This window comes from Aptenodytes patagonicus, chromosome 1, assembly GCF_965638725.1.
Source record: "Aptenodytes patagonicus chromosome 1, bAptPat1.pri.cur, whole genome shotgun sequence".
In the NCBI taxonomy this organism is placed as follows: domain Eukaryota; kingdom Metazoa; phylum Chordata; class Aves; order Sphenisciformes; family Spheniscidae; genus Aptenodytes; species Aptenodytes patagonicus.
Window position 1 is genome coordinate 62,337,660 of NC_134949.1, and position 23,771 is coordinate 62,361,430.

General features: G+C 41.6%; 2 protein-coding genes across 5 annotated transcripts in view; one reads left to right on the forward strand and one right to left on the reverse strand.

Annotated features, from left to right (window-relative positions):
• SLC41A2 (solute carrier family 41 member 2) overlaps positions 1-2,917 on the forward strand; it is a 59,492-nt gene extending 56,575 nt beyond the window's left edge. The window contains exon 11 of the mRNA XM_076339339.1: positions 862-2,917. Coding sequence (XP_076195454.1) covers positions 862-1,047 — 186 coding nt within the window. The 3' untranslated portion in view covers positions 1,048-2,917. The remainder of the gene's footprint in view (positions 1-861) is intronic.
• Positions 2,918-14,080: 11,163 nt separating this feature from the next.
• The window catches only part of CHST11 (carbohydrate sulfotransferase 11), a 181,566-nt gene continuing 171,875 nt past the window's right edge, over positions 14,081-23,771 (reverse strand). For all 4 annotated transcript variants that reach the window (XM_076339371.1, XM_076339362.1, XM_076339380.1 and 1 more), the window contains exon 3: positions 14,081-19,078. In XM_076339371.1, coding sequence (XP_076195486.1) covers positions 18,230-19,078 — 849 coding nt within the window. In that variant the 3' untranslated portion in view covers positions 14,081-18,229. The remainder of the gene's footprint in view (positions 19,079-23,771) is intronic.

The following is a 23,771-nucleotide window of genomic DNA, read 5'->3' on the forward strand; positions in this document are numbered from 1 at the left end:
TGGAAGCTCAGTAGTGGTCCTTTCTCCATTGATCTCGTGCTATGCCACACCACATGATTCCACTGAACCAGAATCTCTTATCATACAGCTGCGCAACATTAAAAGAATTCTTTTCTAAAACTGGATTAATGATTATGCATACCTTTGGTATTAAGATCAAACCTCTCGAATGTTCAGACAGTCATATTTGGGAATGAAATCCTTTACTCTGGGACAAATTCAGCCTGGAGTGACAATTTCATAATACATATTGCAGGTGTGCCTTATTATAGAAGGGCTGAAGTTGGTATTTCATGCATAAAAGTAGCTTCTAGGCCATTTTTTGCAGTTCATACAATCCAGACAAAACTGTTCCTAATCTGACCTGGTATTCTTTATATCACCTCTGATTTCAGCTCAGTTCTAGATCTGTGGAAACAAGAGTCACACCTGTGTTGAGTGTTTTCATCTGGGGCAACATCAGTTGGTTCTGAATGATCTCGAAGCCCCGTTCATGCTCTCACTGTACAGAACGATGTCTTGTGTGAGAAGTGCAGTCGAACATTTGGTTGGAGTTTTTGCTTTTTGTTGCCATTTTCAGAAGTCCTCAAGCATAGACTGGGTGAAGAATGCTATCAATGATTCAATGTGTTCCTTCTACCTGAGCATGTGATTGACTGAGTGAAGTTGGCTAAGTGTCCCTGTCTCTAGTCGTGGGGAGTTTTAGTCTGAAATTAATTCATAGTAATTATTTATATTTTTCAAAAGCAGTTGTATACAATAGTGCTAAGTACTAAGGAGACAATAAAGTTGACTGTTGACTTCCTTTCAATGTAACTTAAGTGATAGTAATACAGATTTTGGTTGTTTGATGTTCCGTAGGTGTTTACTCTGTTATGGATTGCTGACTGGATGGTACACCACTTCTGGAAAAAAGGAAAAGATCCTGACAGTTTTTCTATACCTTATCTTACTGCACTGGGAGATCTGCTTGGAACTGCCTTATTAGCTATAGGTTTTCATTTTCTGTGGCTGATAGGTGACAGAGATGGCGATGTCGGAGACTAGTTATTCCAATGGATGCAATGACTTTTCCTGGAATATTGACAAGACCGATCATTCCTCTTGAAGGTCCTCAAAGTGGTTGTTCCATTTGGTATAAGTAAATCAAGTTAACACAGATATTAAACAGCCTTAATGATTTTAGTTTGGTTTGTTTTTTAAAAAATAGTATGGAACTGGGAGGATACTTGAGACCTTTACTCTGAAAACAGGTGGATTGCTGCTAGTTGAAAACATCTGAGTAGACACAATGAAGGGCAGATCAATCCTTTATCAAGTTTTAAATTTTTAAAACATCTAGTCTTTTAAAAAGAACAGTTCCTTACCTGTATTGCGAACCAGAACAATCTCTAATTGCTCATTCAGTGGTGACGAAGAAGAGGGTAAGACCCAATCAGTGGCTTGCTTTGTCTTTCCCTCCCGGGAACCAAGTGGGTATGTATTTTCATCTTGCCACAGAAGTGGTTAGTAGACCTCAGATGAATTCAGTTTCATAGATATTACCTGGTTAGTTGATGACATGTTCTTATCTTGCAGTTTCAGTGCTGTAGCTCTCTGACCACTGCAGACTTGATATCAATAATAACTGTTATGGTGATTGGAACCCTGATTGTCTAAACATTTTGTCACAAGTTTTATTTCATGTATACTAATATGACCATCAGCATTTATAAAATTAGACACTTGAAAATTGTCTGCAGGACTGAGCCCTTTTTCTTTGTGCTAAAAAGAGCAACCTAGTTATTTTGCTGTTGTGATTTATTAGAACAAGAGCATAGTAAAGACAAATAATGTGACACTGACCTGATCAATAATAATGGATGAATGATTAAAACTCCTTGTGTTGGAAAGTGCATTTTCATTTAGCAACTGAAGACATGTTTAACTAACTGATATTAATGGTGGTGTGACGGGCAGTATCCTGATTTTAATGAAGAGGTGTTGATTCAAATGTAAATACTGATCCCTGACTAAAACGTGGGGTATGAAAGATTATGTTTCCTTTTTAGGCACTTAGGAAGTTACATAAACTTCTAAAATTTCAGAGCTATCTATGTCATCCATTTCTAAGCAGAAATCTCTGCTGACAGGATTTCTGCTTTCAAACTGTGGAAATAATATGGTCAATAAGGAAAATTACTGCTTCTGAATGATTTCTCTTATTTGTATACCTCAATATTTCAAATATACATTGATCATGAGGACTCTGGTTGCCACTTTGAAAAAATGTACTAATTGCTCTGTTTTAAAATGTAGTGGGAGTTCCTCACGGCATATGTTTTTAAAGACTGTAGCATACATCCTAGATGCATAATTAAATAATCAACTCATATTTTAAATGTTGTGATTGAAAGTTTTAAATTTTGAGACTTAAATTAGACAACTAAATCCATATATCAGCATATGTTGTAATCCTGTAAACATTAGTCATGTGATTTATGCATAGAAATCCTCCCTTTTAATTTGATGGACCTACTCAGATGAATTAAATCAATTATGTGGATAAGTGTTAATGGGAATTCTATAGGTGTCAGTCACCTTAAACTCTGTGGAAGTGGAAAGTGTTTGCAATTCTGAAAACCAGCTATTCAGTGCCTACACATGGATTTAGATGCCTGACTTTTAGCTCCCTCATTTAAACCCTTTTATTTAAGCTTTTTCTTACAGTTATGATAATACAGTTGTTTGAATGAATCATATGTATTATGTCTTTTATTATGTGAGAGAAAGATGAAATCTTTCTAACTTCAGGTTCTCTGACTTTTCTTAGTTTGTATTAATGTTATTTAAAATAGTTTCTTGTATGTAGCATTGCGGGAAATACTATTAAATTCTTTAAAATGGACTAGATGTAACTCATTTTTAAATTTTTTTTCAATAATGGTTATTTATTTTTTGTACAGATGTAGATGCATTTTTTTTTTTATTCTGATAGAACTGCCATCTGAATCAACTAAGCTGCCATTTCAAGCACTTTTCTCATTAGAGTTACTGGATTTTAAGGTTGTTTTTAAACAAATTGCAAGATTTTTAAAAATTAAAATTTCTTGAGATACTTGTGATCTGTGCTTATCTGATGCGTGAGGGCGTTGTAGTATTTAGCCATGGCAGTATCCTTAGTGTGTTAAATATTTTCCCAGTAAATATACAACCACTGTTGGTACAGTCTGCTGACAAATGGGTGAGTGTTTAGATTGCAGAATTGGGGAAGAAATGTTAAATGGGACAAATTCAGTGAAATTTGAAAAGGGGAAATACGTTGACGGACTGGAATAATCTGGGCATGGAAACAATAAGTGATGGAAAAGTGCAATGAGTCAATTTGGTACTTCAAGAGGAGGAAAGTTCATTGCATGGTTGAGAGAGCAAAATCCATATTGTGGGAAAGAAAGAGGTGCAAACTTTCCCACAGCATTCATTATGAGAGGCAGGAGCAAACAGAAGGAAGTTATTTGGAGAAAAGAATAAAAAGGCACAGCCAGACTTGTTTTTCAGGAAGGGAAGAAAAATGTAACTCGTGTTGAAAGGAGTTGGGGAAGAGGTGGAAAAAGAGATACTTCGGGGAATGGTGGAAGTGAGAAAAAAATGAATGCTCTCAGTAAGATGTGGTTAAAGAGGAGTTTGAGTGGGGAAAGAAGTATGACATTGATAAAGCAGAGAAAACCTTGACATCTGGAAGAGCAAGGAGTAAATACCTACGATGTGAAAAGGGGTTTGATTCCTATGTGGAAGGGGCATTTTAAAAACTTAAAGGGTTTGCTAACTCTGCTACCTATTGTTATGAAGGTAAAAAGCTCTTACCACCAAGTTTCGGGGGCAATTTTATTCCACTACATGAGGATAATATGGGGGAAGGCACGAAAGAGTTCTTGGACACCAGAGAATCTGTCATCTGCTCAAAAGCTGTACTCCCTAAACCAATTTTAACTCTAGTCAAGTCAACCTCTCCACAGTATTCCACCAACTTGATTTTTTAAACGTATCCCAGTAATAGTCAATTACTTCATGTATGTGTCTGTAAGAAATGTTACCAAAAATTCTATCAGAGACAAATTGTGTGCTTTTTGTACTGCTCAAAGCATACAGCTGAAAGGGACATCCTGAGATACTATTCTGTCTCTTGTTATCAAAGCAGCCATATTTTATAATCTTGCAGATAAAATGATCACTCTTCATATTAAAACTCATTAAGTGTTTTCCTCCCCTCCACCTGCTAGAAGATTCTTTCACACCTCCCCTTATAATTTCTAGCCTAATTAGGGCTATGGCTGATCACATCTATTTGCTTTTGTGTCAGCATGTAGCATTTTTTTGTTTGACTCTTGCTCATATTGGCTCATTCACCCTCATTTAAGCTGCAGGTCATCTTAAAGCTCCTCCTGCAACTTCTTGTACCATTTTCATTCTGCTGACGAGCTAGACCAGCCAGAAGCTCCAGCTGCTTTGCCTTTATGAGTTACTGTTACCTGATGCTGAGTAACTGCTGGAGTGCTCTTGCTTGGCCATACTTACTGCCTACTCTTTTTTTCTCTACTTCAGAAATATCTCTAGGGTAAATAGAAGTAGGGGCAAGTTATTTGAAATGTATTTGGTACTTCTGATATGATACACTTGAAATGTGTATCAGTTGCCATTCTGAAGGGGTTTGTGACCATCTCAATTGTTCTGTGAGCATGCACGAAAGGGGACAATTTCATTTGTTAAACTACAACTAAATGCAGCTTTAAAATTTGGAGTCAGAAGCATTTCATACCATAGGTGTTTTATTTTCTTCTTCTGTGTAATGCTTTGAAATGATCTTTGATCTAGTGAGTTACTGAATGACTCCAGCTTATTTTTAGAGTGATTATATAGCCAGGGTAGTTCCACGGCTTTATTATGCTGTTTGATATAGGGGAGTATTCTTCTTTTAATGTATTTAGATCAATATTTTGAGTTTTATAGCATCACTGTACATCTTGCCTTAATCTGGGATGTTTAAATTTGCAATATCCTCTTCCACTACCGTGTTTAACATATTAATTTCATTGGGGCTTTTAGAATGCTGAGGAGAAACTGGCGAGCAGCAAATTAATTTCACTTCTTTTTACAATTTGCCAACTAAATTTGACTTTTCTTATACAAAGATTAAAACAGCATGAGGATTAAGGCTTTATAAATGCAGAATAGTTTGCAGAATCAGGACTCAAAATAAGACCTGTCATCGTTTTAATGGATTTGCTATTTCACTTCAGTTCTGAGCATCACGAAAAGCTTTCTTAAACCCAAGAATAACCCAGAATACACACATCGGGAAACAGTAGTACAAGCAGTCTGTGAAATGAAGTGTTTGAAATTCCTTATTATTATTATAATGGTGAAATTGCTATTGCAGAGGAGATAGTCTCTTTAGAGGTGCAGAAAATGGCAATAGAATATGGTAATTGAATTATAACCCACTTTAAAGAGTAAGACGATGTTCGGAAACAGTACCGAAGGTATGGGAAGCAATGTGAAGTCTCTTAGTAGGATTTTTCTTTTCTTTTTGGCTAGATTTTCTGTTTTCTAGGTTTACATCGTTTTAATTGTGTTCTCCAATCCATTCCTAATCAAGTCAGTCTGTTGTTCAGTTATCTTTTGGATTATCATTTTCCCATACATACTCAAAGTTAAAAAGTCAGCTTTCTGTATATAAGGGTGGGGAGGAAGAACTACTAAAGAGGCGTGTTTTGTCATTAAAGCCTCATTCTGATAGCCGTAAAGGAAAGTCTTTCTGTTAAAGTCAATGAAAATCATGCATGCTGTGCATGGATACTCTAGGGAATCTAGTATTAACAAAACATGTTATGAATTTAATTCACGATTAAAGCTAAGAACCAACATGTTCAGTAAATATACACGATGATTGCCATATTCTGGGTGGGTACCCAAGAGCAGCAGTGTACCCCTTAGTCATTCAGCGTTGGCAGGGCTGGATGGGCTTTACTTTCTCTGCAGCTAAAAATTTAATTTGATTTCAAGTCCTGCTAGTTGTTTATTTAATATGCAGGATAGTTAATCCTATGCTTTATTTATGCTTTTATTTCTCAGTTCAAAGTATACTTGAAATTTGCTTCTTCCTTTATTTAGCATTCTTCAACTTGCTCTTTTGGAAGATTTTCTCTTCAAGAGTTGCTAAAAGTCTTGAGAGGTCAAGGAAGTGCTTTCCTTGAATAATTTTAAATCTGCTTTTTGCAAGTGAAATAGGGTCCTGAATGACTTATATGGTAGACATCTTTGGGAATAATTGACTTCTGAATAGTTCCTCGAGATTTAATATCTCTAAGTTCTCAGATTTACATTCTAAGTTTTACTATTAACAGGAACTAAAAAGGATTTTGTGTGTTTACTAATTTTTTCTGTCATCTCCTGGTTTTGATTAATGAAGTTGTTGCCATGTCCTGTCTACAGTAGAACAGCATTTTAATAAAATTGACATTCTAAATGGTTTTCCAAAAAATTACGAGCAATAATACTTGTTTTATACTTGGGAAGCAATCATCCATTACTTTCCTCTGAATCCTCATACTATGGTTAGCTTTAGATCTTCCAAAGACCTTTTTTTCCTGTTTGTTTTTGAAGCAGGTTGTTTTCCCTGTGCTGACACAACCGATTATTTTATTCTCTTATAGTATCCAAGATTCTGGAGTAACATTAGAACATGCTTCATCTCAATTGTTTTGAAGACTGAACCAATTTTTACTCATTACGTAGGAAAATTTAGACGTTTGATTAATTCCAGTTCTAGGGAGATGAATGGTAGCTTTCACTTAAAATAGAAGAGTATCTCTGGAGTTTGGAGCATTTCCAAAACAGAATTTAGCTCGTTAAGCTTGACCACATTAGGTAACTGAGATCAGCTCAGGTACCAAGATCATCTGAATTTATGGACGAAAGCAAAGACGATTTGGAGATGTAGGCAAGCTCTGTATGTACCTAATACATGAAGGTTGGCTGATCGCTCCTCTCCGTTTCATTCATTGCATCTCAGTACTTTGAGATTGCCATTGCTGCTTTTTTAGAGCCAATCCATTAAGGCCACTAAGTACTATGGTAGTGTAAGTCTTATCACATATGCATGGAAACTGCGGTCCCCCTCTGTAACAGAAGACATTAACCCTTTGAAAAAAAAACCTTACAAAACCTGCATGTCATTTGTGCAAAATGAAAGATCTAAAACGCTGCGAATTCAGATACAAAAAGACACGCTCATTCCTAGGTTTCATTTCCAGCTGGCCTTTGCTCTATTCCCACATTAGAAAGCCCATTCATTTTTTTAAAGACTTTTTTAAAGCACTGTAAGGTTACCCTGCCAAAGAGCATGAAACCCGGCTCTGTTAGACACCATGCCTGGTTATGTGCTTTGTGCATGAGACTGACATGAGCTATGACTATGCTCGCCCCTTAGAGAGAACTAAATCCCTTGCTTTGAGCAAAGGCTGACTATATGGTCTTGGCATTAAACAGAATATGGCATTATACAGGATTGGCACTGTGCTGAATATGCAGTACTGGCTGTGCGGGGTTCTTCACCTCAGACAGCTCTATAGCTGGAAGAGCCGTCACCGAGACACCCCCAGTGTTGCTGGTACATAGTAAGACTTGGCTGAAAATTGGGAAAGAAAAACTGTCCACGCAACAGTTCCTCTAACCCATCCAAAGGTATTTACTGAGCTACCCCCCGGCTTCTGCTCCATGGGCCTTCGTTCTGCCCCATGCAAGGTGTCTCAACCATCTGCTTAGGTTCTCCTTTACCTTGTTGACGTCATATGGGATGGGAACTTGCAGATACCTCTGCAATCCATGTTCTCTGTATTTTCATGTCTTACTAGGGACATAGGAAGATGCAGAAATGTCCATCAGTTCAAAGGAAGTTCAGTTCTGCTGTTCACTACAAAAATTGCATTTTAAACATTTATTAAGACCTGTAAATATTTTAAAGTCCTTCCGACTTGAGATTATTGCATTACATAAATGTTTAATAGATACAGAAGCCGCACTTAAGCGCTGATTAATGCATATGTACCTCCGGAATATGTATAGCTTTCAGACTGGCACTAAGAGAAACAAACCTGAACATTTTCAGCACTCATTACAAGAACCAGAGAAATGTCCTATTATCATAGGAAGCCTCTCACAACAATGTATTCATGAGACAAAACTAATAACTGTTCACCTTTCTGATTGTTGATTCTCATTCCACTCTAACAACATTGCACCCAGTTTTCTGGCATATTATGGAACTGAGGTGTTCAGCGTAAGCTCATTTTTAGTTATCTGATTTTTTTTCAGAGCCACAGCATACCTGCAGATACCCTGCTACCTCGACCATGTCATGGTTGTGTGTATCGTTCACATATGTTCATGGTCAAGTGTCCTGCTAGATAAGGACCAAGTCTTGTAATCCATTTAGTCCTGTTCATACCTATATAGAAATCTCCTGCCACACATAAGAGAAGGAGATTTTTTTTTCCATTTCTCCTGTTTTTAGGAGGGTATTGGTTACAGCCCTGTGGACTAGGCGAGATCCGTTCATCCTCTGTATGCTCTGAGGGCGGCTGTCTCCTGTTTGCAGGCATCCTCTGAAAGCCCCTAGATAATCTGGAGTCCCTTTTCCAACATGAGCCCTCAGGATCGGGAGTAGGAGGGCTGCGGTGTCAAGTGCAGCTGCGCGAACTCGGTAACTAGCCTGGTTTGCCCGTGGAGTTAGGAGGGGGTCTGCGTGCTTGCCTCTCACGACTACGGGGTGGGGATGCCAATGGCCGTAGAGCCAGCTTTGTTATAGCCCTGACACCAATTTAATTCCTCTTGTGAAATGGGAGATATGGCCTGGAATCCTTAGTCAACAACCCACAACAAATTTAATTGTCTTCATGTAACGTTTTCAAGTTCAGGCCAAAAATACAGGGAGTCACAATTGCTCTGCATGGCAGACTGATGGTCACTTGATGGAAATGAACCACTGTGAGTGACGGGGGTGGGTAGGATGCCCGGGTTTAGGATGCTCCTCCACTGTCTGACAGCCTCTGGAAAGGGGGGAAGCATCTAGCAATGCAGCGTGCAGCAGCATTCAGTTCACGTCTATCATGACGTGTATGCAGATCACGTCAGCACGATTTCTGATGCAGAAGGAAACCATTAGCTATCACCATCATCTCTTCAGCTGATTATCCTGAAGCTCTTTATTTGATCAAAGGAAAAATGTGAACCTGTTATTTTACTTGGAAGCAGGAGCACACCTGGTTGAATACATCTACTGAAACGTCCTGCTAGAGGGAAAGCTAACACCTCTGTCTCCAGCTGGAAATCTACGCACCTCAAAAGCTCACTTTGCATGATAATTTGGTAATAAAGGAGGAGTTAACAGTAACACCCATCACAGGGACTATGACAGCACCCGTGAGCAAAAGGCTGATTGCAGCCTTATCCTGGTTTAAGGTATGGAGCACACACGGTTCCTGAGGGCTTTAGATGGAGCCTCTGCCGTTCAAAACCAAGCACAAAATGTCTGAAACCTGAAACCAGTTAATTACTTGAGAAGTGTTGACCTGAATGCTTTCCATCTGACATCTTTACACTTGTGAAAAAGAAGACTGAAATCCAGCCACTGCAAACTAAGTCTGTAACACCTTGCTTAGGAAGTGGGACGGAGCCTATGTACTCTCCTCTGGCTGCATTTCCCAGCGTGGAAATACTCATTAACATTATATGCGAGTCATTCATAGTTTTTAACCAGCTTCCAATAGCCCTGGCAAAGATTTGCCAGGTAACCTGAAACATGCTACAATAAGCAAAGCAAGATTACTCACCTCACTGTGTTCTTAAACGCTTTCCTCTAATTTAATTCTCAACATCTTGGACTCAATGATCTTAAAGGTCTTTTCCAACCTAAATGATTCTATGATTCTATAAAGAGACTCCCCAAACTGAGACTTTCCATCTTAAATTTCCTCCTATCTTGCATTCCTTTTCCATAGTTATACAGACTTAATTTCTCACCCGAATTGCACTCAGCTGTTCCTCCTTCTAATCCTTGCACCATTGACTTCAAGGGTTTTTTTCCGTAAAAAAACAATTGTGGATTTAATTTTTGACGTTTTCCTAAGTGACAAAGGGAGGCTTAAAAGCATCTGCTGTAGGAATGATGCATATTGCACATAAAATCATATTGCGCACACAGCAGTAACATTTTTATGATAAAATAGCAAAGTACATTGTAAAATTAATACAAAATAGCTGAATTGTTATGTCTTTCCATATAACTGAAGGCAAATTTCTTAGTAAATCACATATAGCTATAATTCCAGGAAGGAAATTATTTTGTTTTTCTTGAATGGGTGTCTCAGCATTTACTTGGCTGCCTCTGCAAACAACACTTGCCTCTCCAGAGCATGGCTGCTTGCTCCAATTTGACTTTTTTCCTACATCCATCTCTTTCAGGTTCAAAAAAATGGTAAAAAAATATGCAGTAACTGATTGCATTAATGGAGCAAACAATCACTTTTAAAAAAAATCCCAACACCTCTACTTTAGACATAAAACTAAACCTGTTTCAGCTAGAATAGTTATCTGCCAAGATAAGTCTGACTAAACTGAGTCTAAGAAAGGCCTAGGCAATGCTCAAACCCTGTCTCTGCAGAAGCTTTTAGAGGAAATTGGGGCTTCTTGTGGGTTGGAGGTTTGGACTTGATGTAGGGCTGCAAATACTTGCTGACAGCACGGATACCTCTTGCTAGCTAAAAAGTCATGAATTGCCACAGTATAATTCTAGTTTTTAGAATAAGCTGAAGCCTAATGGCTTAACTGTTATTATTCAGCTGTATGTTACCCTGACAGCTTTATGTATTAGTAAAAAAATAGAAACGAGGGCATAAACTTTTGGATTGATTTTTCTCTTACTGAGGAAAACAGCTTTGCTTGTTGTTTGGTTTTTAATTAAAAACTCTAACTGAAATGAGATTTTTCAAACCCATGTAATTCTACTTGAAACGCTATGTCTCATTTTCCAAAATACCCTGTCCATTTGTTGGATAGTATACATACTGATAGGATGTATACTGCTAAACTCCTAAAGAAATGTTATCTCCATTCTGCATTTGCTCAAAAAGTAGGAACAGAGGAACAGTTTCAATGTCAAAGTCAGTAACTTTTTTTTAAAATACTGGCAAAAGGTATTTTTAAAAACTCACAAATGAATGAAAATATTATCTGTATTTTTCTTCCATGAATAAGTCACTATTTGCAGTCCTAAATGCCCCTGACTTAGCCAACAGAAGCCATTTAATGACAGTGAGTTGAATCTCACAGTTGGGAGGCTTGAGCACTCCAGTAGATTGACATTTCAAGTAACGGGGCAAAAAGGTCTGCTGTGCATCATTTCAATAGGGAAAATAAAGTTGATTCTTTTCTTAACACAGATTTTTTTAAAAACTGATTTGCATGCAATTTGGGGAGGTAGCTTTTGGATATGTTGTCCTTTAGCGCACCGAAGAATAAAACCGGACTCTAATTTTTCAAAATTTTCAACCTTTGGCAAAGTTGTAAGTGCAACTGGAAAAGCAAGCTATTTTTGTGTGGCATCAGGAGTCTTTACGTGATGATGTGTAACACAGCCAGCAAGAAAAGCACGGCACTGCTGGTCGGGAAGCATATGCTCTAGTTTCCACTCGGCTGCATTTATTTAATTTTTTTTCTCTCTTCTATCCAGTTCCCCATATTTATTTAGGTTTTTTGTAATTATGGTAGAATTAAATGAAATGTGTTTTCGTCCAAAGAAAGGTTGGGAAGTGTTGGCAGAGCTCGTGCCCGCATGGAGAGCGTTACGACCACAGGGACAGGCTTTCTTCGAACTTTGCATCATCTCCACTGGGCTTATTTGTGCGATCTTGTCACTTGCCCAGGCGAGAGGACACCTCAGCCGTGTAGGATCCTGCTGCTTCGTTGCATCCCCCAGTGCTCCACACTCATCTCTCCAGTGGCCGGGGTGCCGTGTTCCTGCTGCCACCAGCTCTCCTGTCATACAGCAGCAGCGGTGGTTTGTACCAGGGAGCAGCCGCGGGGCAGAAGCTGTATGCTGGGTATGAATGGGAAGCAATTTTGTAAAATTTTTAATTATTTAATGGAAAAATTGAGGCTTGCCAAAAAGACAAATCCTCATGCTTCCTTCCACTGGAGCAAATCCAATTTTGTCAGTCCCTATGGCAGTATCAGGCTCTTCTCCGCTATCTTACAAGCAATGAAGAAATTCGTCCAAAAGCTGTGCACCCAAGAGCTGTGCGGAGAGGCCACTTCTTACCCCATTATCCCAAAAACGGAACTTTCTAAAGCCCCCCAGCTCACCCCCTCCATGGCTGAGCTCTGCAGCTGCTGCTCCCCGCTTGCCTGGGCTCAGTCCCCTGGCGTGCCCTGACCCACCTGTCCCCATGCAGCCAGAGGATTTCTACTGGCCTTCGTTTCTGCGTGACACCGCACTACATCTTTGTGAATGCAGATGTTACTGAAGCTGATGGGCTCTCTCAGGGTGGTGTAGTGGCTTGCTTAGACCCATGTACTGCCCCAACAGGATTGCATTGCTTTGAAGCGTATGTAATCCTTGCCCGGCCAAGCTGCAGAGGGAGGCAGAGTGATGAGCACAGTGGCTGGAGCCAGGCTAATCGCTCACTTAGATCAAGTCCTTCTCAAGACCTTCTTAATTATCTCCCTCTCTGATTGAGATTGCAGAGGAGACAAATCACCGATGTTTTGAAATGTGAAGGTTGTTGTCTTAATACTGCACAGCCAGGCTGTGATTTCAGGAAGCTGTGCTGCAGTTCTGCCTCTTAATGAGTGAGTGCAGGGTGGTGGGGTGTTTGAGGTGGGAACGGGCTTGGGCTCTAAAGATAGCCAATGTCCCACCACGTGCTGTGACACCTTCTCAGCAGATTTCCTATTTTCTGTTTGTCTCTGCTCTCATTGTGAACAATGTTTGCCTTGTGAGGAGCAGGGCTGGCACATTAAATGGTCTGTTTGCCACTGGCAGTGCTGCACCCAGAATATGGCATCTAGTTTTGGGGCCTTCCCCAATTCAAGAAGGATGTTGAGATGCTGGAGAGGGCTACCAAGGTGTTCAGTGATCTAAAGCATATAACCGAAAAGGACACTTTGAGGGATCTGGCCTTATTTAGCCTGGTGACAACAGGGCTAACTGGGAATCTAATAGCAGTCTACAACTACGTGAAGGGGACTTACAAAGAAAGTGAATCCTAACTCTTCCTCCAGTAGTGATAGATGATGGACACACGTTGAAGGCCAGGAGTCTCACAGTGGCCACTAGGAAAAAAACATCTCTGCTGGGAGGGTAGTACGGCACTGGAACAGGTTGCCCAGAGAGGGGCTGAGCCCTCCATCCCCAGAGGTATTGAAGCCTTGGCTAGCCAAAACCACGGCCAACCTGGACTTGGTGACCTTCAGCAGTAGGGTGGCCCAGCTGACCTCTGGGGTCCCTTCCAACAACACGGTCACGATGGTGAGCAGTTATTTTCTAAATGTATCTTTTTCCTAAGTATAATTTATGGTGCTGATTTCCTCACCCAAGTTTGTCTTCAAAGCCCAGCTTTCTGGCCTCAGTGAAAACCATGGACGAGACCACGCAGGTTTGGGGACTGCTGGAAATGTTTAACTCAAAGCCATTGTAGTGAATTCACATGAAGGTGGGCAAGCACATGGCTCATCAGACAGCTGGAGTTTATTTCATCTGACTGACTCTAAAACACCCTTGCTTGAGGTGGGACGATGTTTCCGGGCATGCGACAGGTCTTAAATTGACAGCCCTCATCCTTGCTGGCTGGGAACTTGGGGAGGAAGGGACCAAGAGGGATCTTCTCAGATGAATTTAGCTTTCCTGCTCCATAGCAGTAGATAATTTTGAATCTTCTGCTTGTCCTGCCACAATAACCCTTGTGAGAAAGCAAAGCTATGCAGACAAAAATCCCACCCTCAGCCGTGAAAGAATGAGCTAGAAATAAAGCACACAGAGAGGAACTTTCTTTCTTCAATTTAATTGAAGTTACTTAGAAAAATAATCAGGCTTGAACGGCTTTTTTAAGGAAAGATTCATGAGCAGTTCACACTTGTGTTGGCAATGTATAATTTAGCTTTTTTCTTTATTAACAGTATATTTAGGTATGAGGAGATACTTTTCTACAACAAGCCTTCTACTGCATACAAATAGGTTAAAAAAAAAATCCAACCCCACATCGATGTTAAATTATTCGTACACATTGTATTGTGCATGCATGTAAGAAAATAACACTCTCTGTAACAAGAGTAATAGTAAGGACAGTCCCTTTTTGTACCTGAAAAGTGCAGCAGACTACAGTGAAACCCTAAAACATCTGGGGTCAACTTACTTCTAAAAGCACTTCTGCTTGCGGATTATTTATTTCACTTGTCTTATGCAGCGCATGGTTCAGGCAGTTTGCACGTTTCTGTGATAATGGACATGGTTTATGAAGAGGCTGAAGCATGGACCAAGTCAGGTTTGGGGTGACCTCCCACTGCCCAGGAGTCACCACTGTGTTCAGATGGGCCAAATCCAGCCTGGGCTCCAGGTTAAGGTGCTTGGGGCCATCGGGGCGGGAACGAGCCCCCATCTGTGGGTATTGCACTGGGTAAGGATCCGTGGGCGCTGCTGGGCTCAGCACTGGCCCTGCCAAATGACGGGGAGGCACCGGCTGCTCAGAGATGGGAATCATTGCTCCTCGAGCCCAGCGGCTTTGAGGGGGCTGGGGGCAGAGGTGGGGAGAGGGATCTTCCCTGCTGGGTCTTCTCTGCACTCACCACTGCTCAACTCATACACATCCTTCTAAGACAGCAGCTCCTCGGGTGGCCCTTGCGGCCCCACGGGCACATCTGCATTTTGAATTTTGCTGTGGCTGCAGTTTTGCCTGTTCGTCTCCCGGGATCAGCTGTGGCCGCAGCAGAAATGAGCCCGGGAGGGAGGGAGGCAGGGCTCAGGAGCAGACCAGCCCCTCGGTTCCTCTGGCTGGGAAACCCAGTGAAGAGATGGCGTAAAACCAACCCGGTTTCCCGGCTGTCCCCGCACTGCAGGTGGTGGCTGCCAGCTCGCTGAGATGAGGAGGAATGACCCTGAACATCCCCCTGTGCGGGGGGAGTAAAAAGAGCTATTTTTTGGCTCAGTCAAAACAACACACCCAGTAGACCAAAAAAAAAGGCTATTCCTTAACATTTGTGGTCCTCCTCTGACCTGGTGAGGGCTTCGTGCTCAACGCGCAGGACATGATCATATCCAGCATGTCAGTTGTTCATTTCAAACACAGATCTACAGCCCACCCACAGCACCCCAAAACAGACATAACACGCTAAAGGGACAGTTTGTAGTAGTTTGGGATCAAGGTTTTTAAAAAGCAAGTGACTTTTAAGTACTGGCTTAAGACCACATAAAAGCCATCTCAGTGCTGAGCATCTGCCTGTAGGGCAGCCCTCTGCAGGGAGGCAGAATTTGGGTAATCAAACCCAAAGCTGCTGCTAAAAATCCTGGCTTGAGCAGCCCTCACCCCTCAGATCTCCTGAACATTTTTTTCTCCTAAAGCTTTTCTATCACAGCTGTCAAATAGGGGTTTTGTGTCTCCAAAGCAGTGAAACTAAAGACAGTATTTCAGAACAGATAAAAACGTGGTGACGACAGAGGAAAGTACAAAAAGAAAGGGGGAAGCACATCCCATTTTTAAAATATTTACTTTCTGAAGCAACTTTTTTCTTAAATGAAAAAATTCACATCACAATCTGTTGGCGGGATTAACAGTTAACTGAAGAGAAAATTGGACCAAAACATGAGCACTGTTGGATACAAGACCAAACAAGCACACAAATAGCTTGCAGGAAATACTGGAGGGGGAGAGGGGAAATCTACCCTCAGACAGATTATCTTTTTTTTAACAAACATACAACCGCTGAACTGCGAACAAAAGAAAGCCAGGGCACACTGTGATAGGCACTTGCAACAGCTCTGCATACTCTAAACGAGAAAAAACTGCTTTCAAGTAAAACACCAGCCAGCGATCGGCAACCGCTCAGGAATTCAGAGCTGTCAGGAGCAGACAGACAGCTCTTCACTAGCCACCGGGTCAGCGCTCCGGGTTACAAATAGGACCTGGGTTATGAAAATTGTGGCTTTTCCAGAATGGATGACAGATTTATTTGTAGGCTATGATAAAAAAAATTAATGACCCGAATCCTGGCTAAGAACAAATCCAGTTTTGAAAGGACTTCAGCTGCTGTTTGTTATGTTAATTTGTTCTTCGCTGAGATTTATTCAGCGACTTATTTTTATAAAATAAGACAGAACTTATTTTTCTTTAACCATGTATGTGTCCTGGAGACTAATGTAATTCAGTGGGTATTATCGGCTACTGTACAATACGACATTTTCAGGATCTGGCTCTGATACTGTTAAAACAGCTCTGCCTTCAGCTGAGTTTATTTAAATCTTCACTAATTTTTCAAAGGGTTGGGTTTGCTCATAAGATTGACACGCAGGCAAGTCAAATCCCCATTTTAACAATCGTTCAACTTTAAAACAGATTTTAAGTTCCCACAAGCACCTCCACTTAAGCCTCTGCCTCCTTCTGCCCATCAGCTGGCTGCCGGCGCTGCCGCCCCAGGACGGGACAGCTTGAAGAAGCTACAGACCGTTCCCCAGGCAGGCGCCTGCCGCCCGCTTGGCCACACACCTCAAGAATCAAATTAAAGCAAGATTTGGAGAAGCCTGTACTTCTGCCCACTGAGCTTGCTAATAGAGCCACACTGAAATCTCATTTTTTCATTATTTATTTGCCGCAAATAGGTTACTACTTGCTTGCCCAAAACAATCGCTCGGTGTGCTATGCCTGGTACAAACTGCCACCCCAACCAGCTGTTATACACAAAACAACCGCTACTGGGATGTTCACCTTAAACACAAAGGTCATGGCCTCACACTAGAGCTGACTTAGATGAAATACTAATCCACTGGCAATCAGAAACATCCCTGTCAACGGTATTTAGGCATCAACTAAAAAAAGACGACTTCCCCGTCCCCCTAGGAAAAAGCCATGAAACCAGCATGTAGGAAGAGGAGAGACCTTTTTTATTGCCTTGCATGCTTAGAGATCAACACCAAGATGACTTTCTGACTTTTCAAATTACATGCCCGCATCCTTTATAGCAACGTATTGTGACTGGTGCTTTTTGAGCCAATTTTGGTTGCCCATCTTAAGATCAATTAAGGAGGCATGACTTGCAGAGGATGGAGCTCCCCCCACCCCCATCCTGAATATGAATTAAGTCAATGCCAATTGCTTTGGGCATTCAAAAATCTCTGCAGTCACTTTCAAAATGCTGATTTTTTCTGATGGACCATCTGCAAATCTGCGTTCATTTGGGCTGGCAGGCTTTAAATTAAGAGACAGTGGGACTGGTCATTTCTTGATAAAATTATTAAGTCCAGACTTACAAAAAGTTCATGGTTTCTCTTCCCAAGGAATACATTCACATTTCTTTCAGTCATGGGTTTTAGGTATCATGAATCTATCAAAATCTGTTTTACTTTTCCCTTTCAGGGCTAGAAAGATAGATTTTTTTTTAGTACGCTTAAGTGCAATATCGCTTTCTGAAGAAATTATTTCCACCACTCTTCTCAAAGCGTGTGGTATCAAGAACCATTCCCGTATTTACCTGCACCAAGGGCTAATGGAAGAATATTATTACCCAGAGACAAGCTCAACTGAGGAAAGCACAAAACCAGACTCCTTTCGTCCAAGCGTTATCTTATCTCTGCTGCTGAAGTGACACCTACCAAGAGACCATATTTTAAATAAGTATAAATAACATTAATTAGAATTGGAGGAATGCAAGATCAAGGAAATTCACCAGAACACAATTAACATTTTTTTTAAACAGTGTAGCAGTATTATTCATTTCTACAGCTAGATCGTCACAATCCTGTTACCCTGCAAAGAGAGCTGTCCTTTCTTACAGATGATTTAAATAATTTTGACTGTGCTGCTCGCAGCATCATTCAAAAAAAGAAAATATTAATTTACAAAATAACCCATTCTCCATATTTATTATGACAAATAAAAATCTTAAATAAAACAGGCTTTCTCTCCCCTCTCTCCCCCCGACCCATCCCTCATTCCAATTTCAGGTAGCTTGGCACTGAGTAATTGAACATTAAAAAATCAAGTTTGTAGACTTCATACAGCTGCGTTTGGTGCTCGGAGCTGATGTTCTGGAAGAACTCTGTGGTCATTTCATCAGTAGTTCTCGTAGACTTTGCATAGGTGGGGAACTTCAGGTAGTTGCCTACTCCGGCCAGCTGGAGAATGTAATTCGAATCCTCTTCAAGCGTTTCGTATTTTCCTATGAGGTCGTAGTGGATGTGGCAAGGGTGGCAGAGGGAGAACACAGTCTGCCAATGCTCATTGAAGGGCTCTTCTCTTTGGGTGTGCGGGTCGATGAGATACGCCACAAACTCTTCAAATTTCACGTCATCACCTTTACGCAGAGCTTCCTGGGTTGCGTTTTTCCTCTGGCGCCTCACGATTTTGGTGCCGTATCGCTTGTGGAAGGAAGTGTTGTACTTCTGGGTGAACTTGTTCCTGTAGGCTGACACCAGTCTCTCGAAAGGCTCGCGAACAAAGAGGAACTTCATGTAGTTTTTCAAGCGGTGGTTGATCTCTGGGATGCTGTACTGGTTGAGGGTCTTCAGGTTCGAAGACACGTGGGCTTCGTTGGCTGGGATTTCCATCGGATCGCTGTACTTGCCTCTTCCCGTCAAAACCATCATGACTCTCTTCCAGTTTGTGCAGGCCACTTTGGGAACATAGCAATAGATCATTTCATGATCTTCATCCACAACCAGGTGTTTGAGATCGTTGGGTGTCAGCACACGGCGCTTCCTGCTAGATACACTGTTTGCTCGGCATGTGTCTGTCACTTGGTCTCGTCTAATCTGATGAAGAATTGCTGTGTTGGACAACTGCAAAGAAAGCACAGGCACTAGTAAGTCAAGCGGCTGGGAAACTCTTACTGCCTTTTTGCTTATTATACAAATTCACAGAAAAGTAGATTACTACCTGCATAGAACAGTTCATTATGTCGCTGAGTAAAATTGTTCCTATGCTAGAAGATAAACTCTTTTTGTCTCCAAACTTCTTGATATGTGCTGCTTAAATGCTGTTCACAAAGAAAGTGTCCAGGCCTTTGCTTTGAAGCCAACACAAAGGAGCACAAGTGCTCACACAGCCTGGTGGCAAGTGTATTTACAGCACCCTCGTCCTGAGATGTGGTCACTGCTTTTCATAATCCTGGAAAACAGATCTTCCCTCTACCCTGCAGTCCACCCCTGGCTACAGCAGTGCTGGACCCTGCCTGACCTTTTGCTGCTGAGATGGTGTAGGAAGACACCAGAGTTGGAAAATTTGTCAAAATGAAAACAGTATGTGCTCTTGTTGCTGATGTCTTTTATGCTAGAGAATTAATAATTGTGGCTTGTTTCTTGGCTATGACCTTGGCAGAAGAAATGAAGCCCGTGGAGATTCCTGCTACTCCCCAAGGGGAACATTCACTCAGATGTGATTTCTTGAGGAGCAGGGAGACTATTAGCTATAAATTTGCCTCTCTGCTAAAGCCATACTGACAAAGAAAGAAAAAAGTGTGTGGCCTTCTAACACACACAGCACTATATTCCCCCATAGACTTTTATTATTTTGTTAATAGCCCCCTAACTTCCTACTATTACCGCTACTGGATGCTTTGGAGAGGCTGTAATCTGTCTTGGTGAGGCCCACAGGGCAGCTGCACAGAGATGGCCACGGTCTCGCCAACTCTGCCCAGATTGTGTCCAGCGACAACAGCGAGAGCTTCTGCTAAGGCAGATAATGAGCTCCTCTGGGAAACAGGGAATATTAGCCCAAGCAAAGGACCATGCCGATGCAGGGCTCCTGTGTTTGGTTACTCAGAGTCATCTGAGGTGTCTCTGCATGGCACGGTGTTTTGCTGTGCAGCTCTACCCTCACTGCTACAAACACCTTTTTACATATTCTGAATAAATTGCATCAAAGCAACAGGGGGAAGGTTTTGGTAATGTTATTTACATTTACTTAACCCCACTTACCTGTGGATTTCAAAGAGCCTTACGCACAATAACTAGTTTAGCCTCAAAGCCAAGTATTAAGGCAAGTATTGACCTTCTTATCTGATAGGCAAGGAGGTCTGAGATTCCTTCTTGAACGCTGAGTCTTTCAAAAGGGTTTATCTGATACCTTCTAGTTAGGTTAACATGAATCACAGGACACTGCAATGAAGCAGTTGAGGCAATGTAGACTGCATACATCTGCTATGGGGCTGTATAGCCTTTCGTTATAGGGGTCTTCCCCCTCGACGGTATAATACCCTTGGCAAATGGTTTTGCACCAGCTTGGGGGTTCATACTGAACCTCCAGTTCCTGCAGTCATGGGTCAAATCTCTGTTTTCAATATCGGTAGTTAACCCTGATTCATATTAAAAAAACCCTCAAAGAACAGGATCCAACTGCACTTTAGAGGCAAAACCCAAACCAAACCCCAAGATGGGACCAAGCCAATTGTACGATTTCTGAGCTTTGGAGGGAAAGGAGGTAGAAATTGTATTGTTACGGACAAGACCTAAGAGCCCAGGTTTCACCCGCCCAAGGGACAGCAAAAGCTTTTGCAACACGTGAGCAGCAGAGACTCTCCCTCCCTCTGAGCTGCGGTGGGTTGCAGAGGAATGTTCTCGTGGGATGGGCAACACCAAGGGGCTGGTGCACCTCAGACTTGGGCAGAAGGATTTTTTTCTTCAGGACAGCATTTATATGCCAAGCCTGGGACCTCTGTATTTTGTACAGTGCCACCCACCACTTCTCCTCTGAATTCCTTGATACTTTCCTCATCTCATCTCTTTAGCCCCTTTGTTCAGCAAAACGTTGGCTAATGGTTAAAACATGCAGTAGCCCAGTGCAGCTCCTTTAGACAGCTTGGCTTGTCTTTTGTGCCTGTGTGGTATCCCCCTGAATACCTCCCAGGTGCAGTTCAAGGGCAGTTTTGTGTTATAGTCTGAGAGATGAGAAGCCAGATGTGAAATGTGCTTCATGTTTCCTAGGAAAACTGACTGGCAGGGAGTTTCCAAAATAAGATGTTAGAAAGCAGTTGTCAAGGACCACACAGATTTTTGAAGAAAATGACTTTTTTTGGTTAAAAAAATATAAAATCCCTATTTCAATTTATGTTGTCCTCAGAGAGAAACAGAACTAATGGTCAGCTTTATACTGGCTAGAGTTACCAGTGAATAATTTTCAAAGAACTAAACAAAACCCTATGCAAACACACAGGCATACAAATTCTCCTCTGCAAACAGATAAAATGCTGAAATCTCTCCTCCTGCAGATTTTCATCAATATCGTATAGCACAGTACTGCTGTTTGCCTCTGGTTTTAGAGTTAAAAAAATAAAGACATGCCTGAATATACTGCTACATTACAATATGTTAATGCACAGTATTTGCTTTTCTGGTGCTGTTCTTGGGATAAATACAGAATTAAGTGGATGAGATTCTACAGCCTGTATTAGGCAGAAGGTCAGATTTGATAATCTAATGGTTGCTTCAGACCCTAACCTGCAGATTAATCTTTGTAGAGCCGTGCTTTGCTCCTGATTTCATTCCTACACCAATAGGCTAAGCACTTCTTCCCCATACATTAACATCAATGAGATTTTCAGGCATTCTGAGTAAGGGGAAAAATGCAGCCTTAGTATTTGCAATTGCAAATGAGATTGTACTACATTAAATTCACTTAAAAGATGATACTTGTGCATTTTGAAGTGGTACTTGTCTCCCACTCTTCTTAACATGGAAGAAATATGAAGAAATGGCATACAGGCTTGGTCAGCTATATTTACTAAATATACACCAACACCCCCGCGGTCAGCTCTGCACGTGCTCTGGCCCATCTGGTGGCACACAGAACACATTAAATATCAGTGTAACACTAAAAGGGTATTGCCCTATTCTCATAAATTACAGTACCATTTGGTATGGCTGATGGATGAAGGACCATGTAAGAATTAGTCGAAAGCTCTACTTCCTCCTCCCCCCCCCCCCCCCCCCTTGACTTCAGCTTATTGGAAAAAAAGGCCAATTTAGTGACTGGCTGTTGTGGTTTAACCCAGCAGGCAGCTAAACATCACACAGCCGTTCGCTCACTCCCCCCTGCCCCCAAGTAGGATGGGGGAGAGAATCAGGAAAAAAGAAGTAAAATTAGTGGGTTGAGATAAAGACAGTTTAATAGGACAGAAAAGGAAAGGGAAAAAAAAAATGATAAAAGAATATACAAAGCAAGTGATGCACAGTGCAATTGCTCACCACCCGCCGACCGATGCCCAGCCAGTCCCCGAGCAGCGGCCCCCCGGCCACCTTTCCCCAGTTTATGTACTGAGCATGACGTCACATGGTATGGAATGTCCCTTTGGCCAGTTTGGCTGTGCCCCCTCCCAGCTTCTCGCTGGCAGGGCATGAGAAGCTGAAAAGTCCTTGACTAGTGTAAGCACTGCTTAGCAACAACTAAAACATCGGTGTGTGATCAACATTATTCTCATCCTAAATGCAAAACACAGCACTGTACCAGCTACTGGGAAGAAAATTAACTCTATCCCAGCCAAAACCAGGACACTGTCCTAGAACAATGCCAACTGTATCAAAACCATTTTCTTCTGCAGCTGACTAACACACCCGATGCACCCTGGAAGAGCTGACCTACCTGCTTCCCCCAGAGAGCAGAGTCCTGCTGGCTCTCCTTGAGGTTTAATGGTAACAGCCCTCTTGCTGAAGGAGTGGGCGACATGAAAGCCACACTTGCACTGCACTAGTGAAAAGTCAGGTAAGGCACCAGCGTGCCCTTGATGGAGCTCCGGCAGAACCACCAAACTCTTCCTTGTAAACTGCAGACCACAGAGGACATGCTCCATGGTCCCCAGAGCCTACAGCACCATGCAAAGTAACCATAACAGCATTTTTCAATTTGATATTTTGAAATTATATATTAACACTGAGTTATCTGATGCTAATATGGTTCTTCCTCATTTTAAGTTACAGGCAAGGCTTTTAAGCCACATAATAATTTCACTCCTGAAGCTGGTGAGTGGAACTGGGAAAAGAATAAGATTACACGAGACTGGAACTACATTTATTTAAACTAGAGGTTCACTTTGCCGGTGAAAATGTGCTCACAACTAACGAGGAAAGTACACCCTACAGATTTAAGCAGCCAGAGAGATAAGATCCAAAGGACACATATCTTTAAACCCGTGGATGGTGAAGGGCAAGTCAAACAATTAGGGCCACAGACTGTCTTCCCCCAAAGCTGTTATAGATGTGGCTACAGCAGAGTTGTGAGAGCACGGCTGCTGCCTGGACACTGATTGCTGCATCTATGGTCATTACCAGAGGTCCCTGCTGATCCCACAGTTCAAGAAGCCACAATAAATAATGGCCTAAATCCACCCCTCTTTCAGAAAGGGCACTTTTAAGCGTGTGCAGGTTACCCTGAGAGCAGCGTGGGGATGGTGATAAAGCCAGTGCTCGGGTCTGTCCTCTGACAGTTCAACTTGGACTTCAGCTGGGCATTAAAGATTTTGGGAAGACATCTGATAAAAGC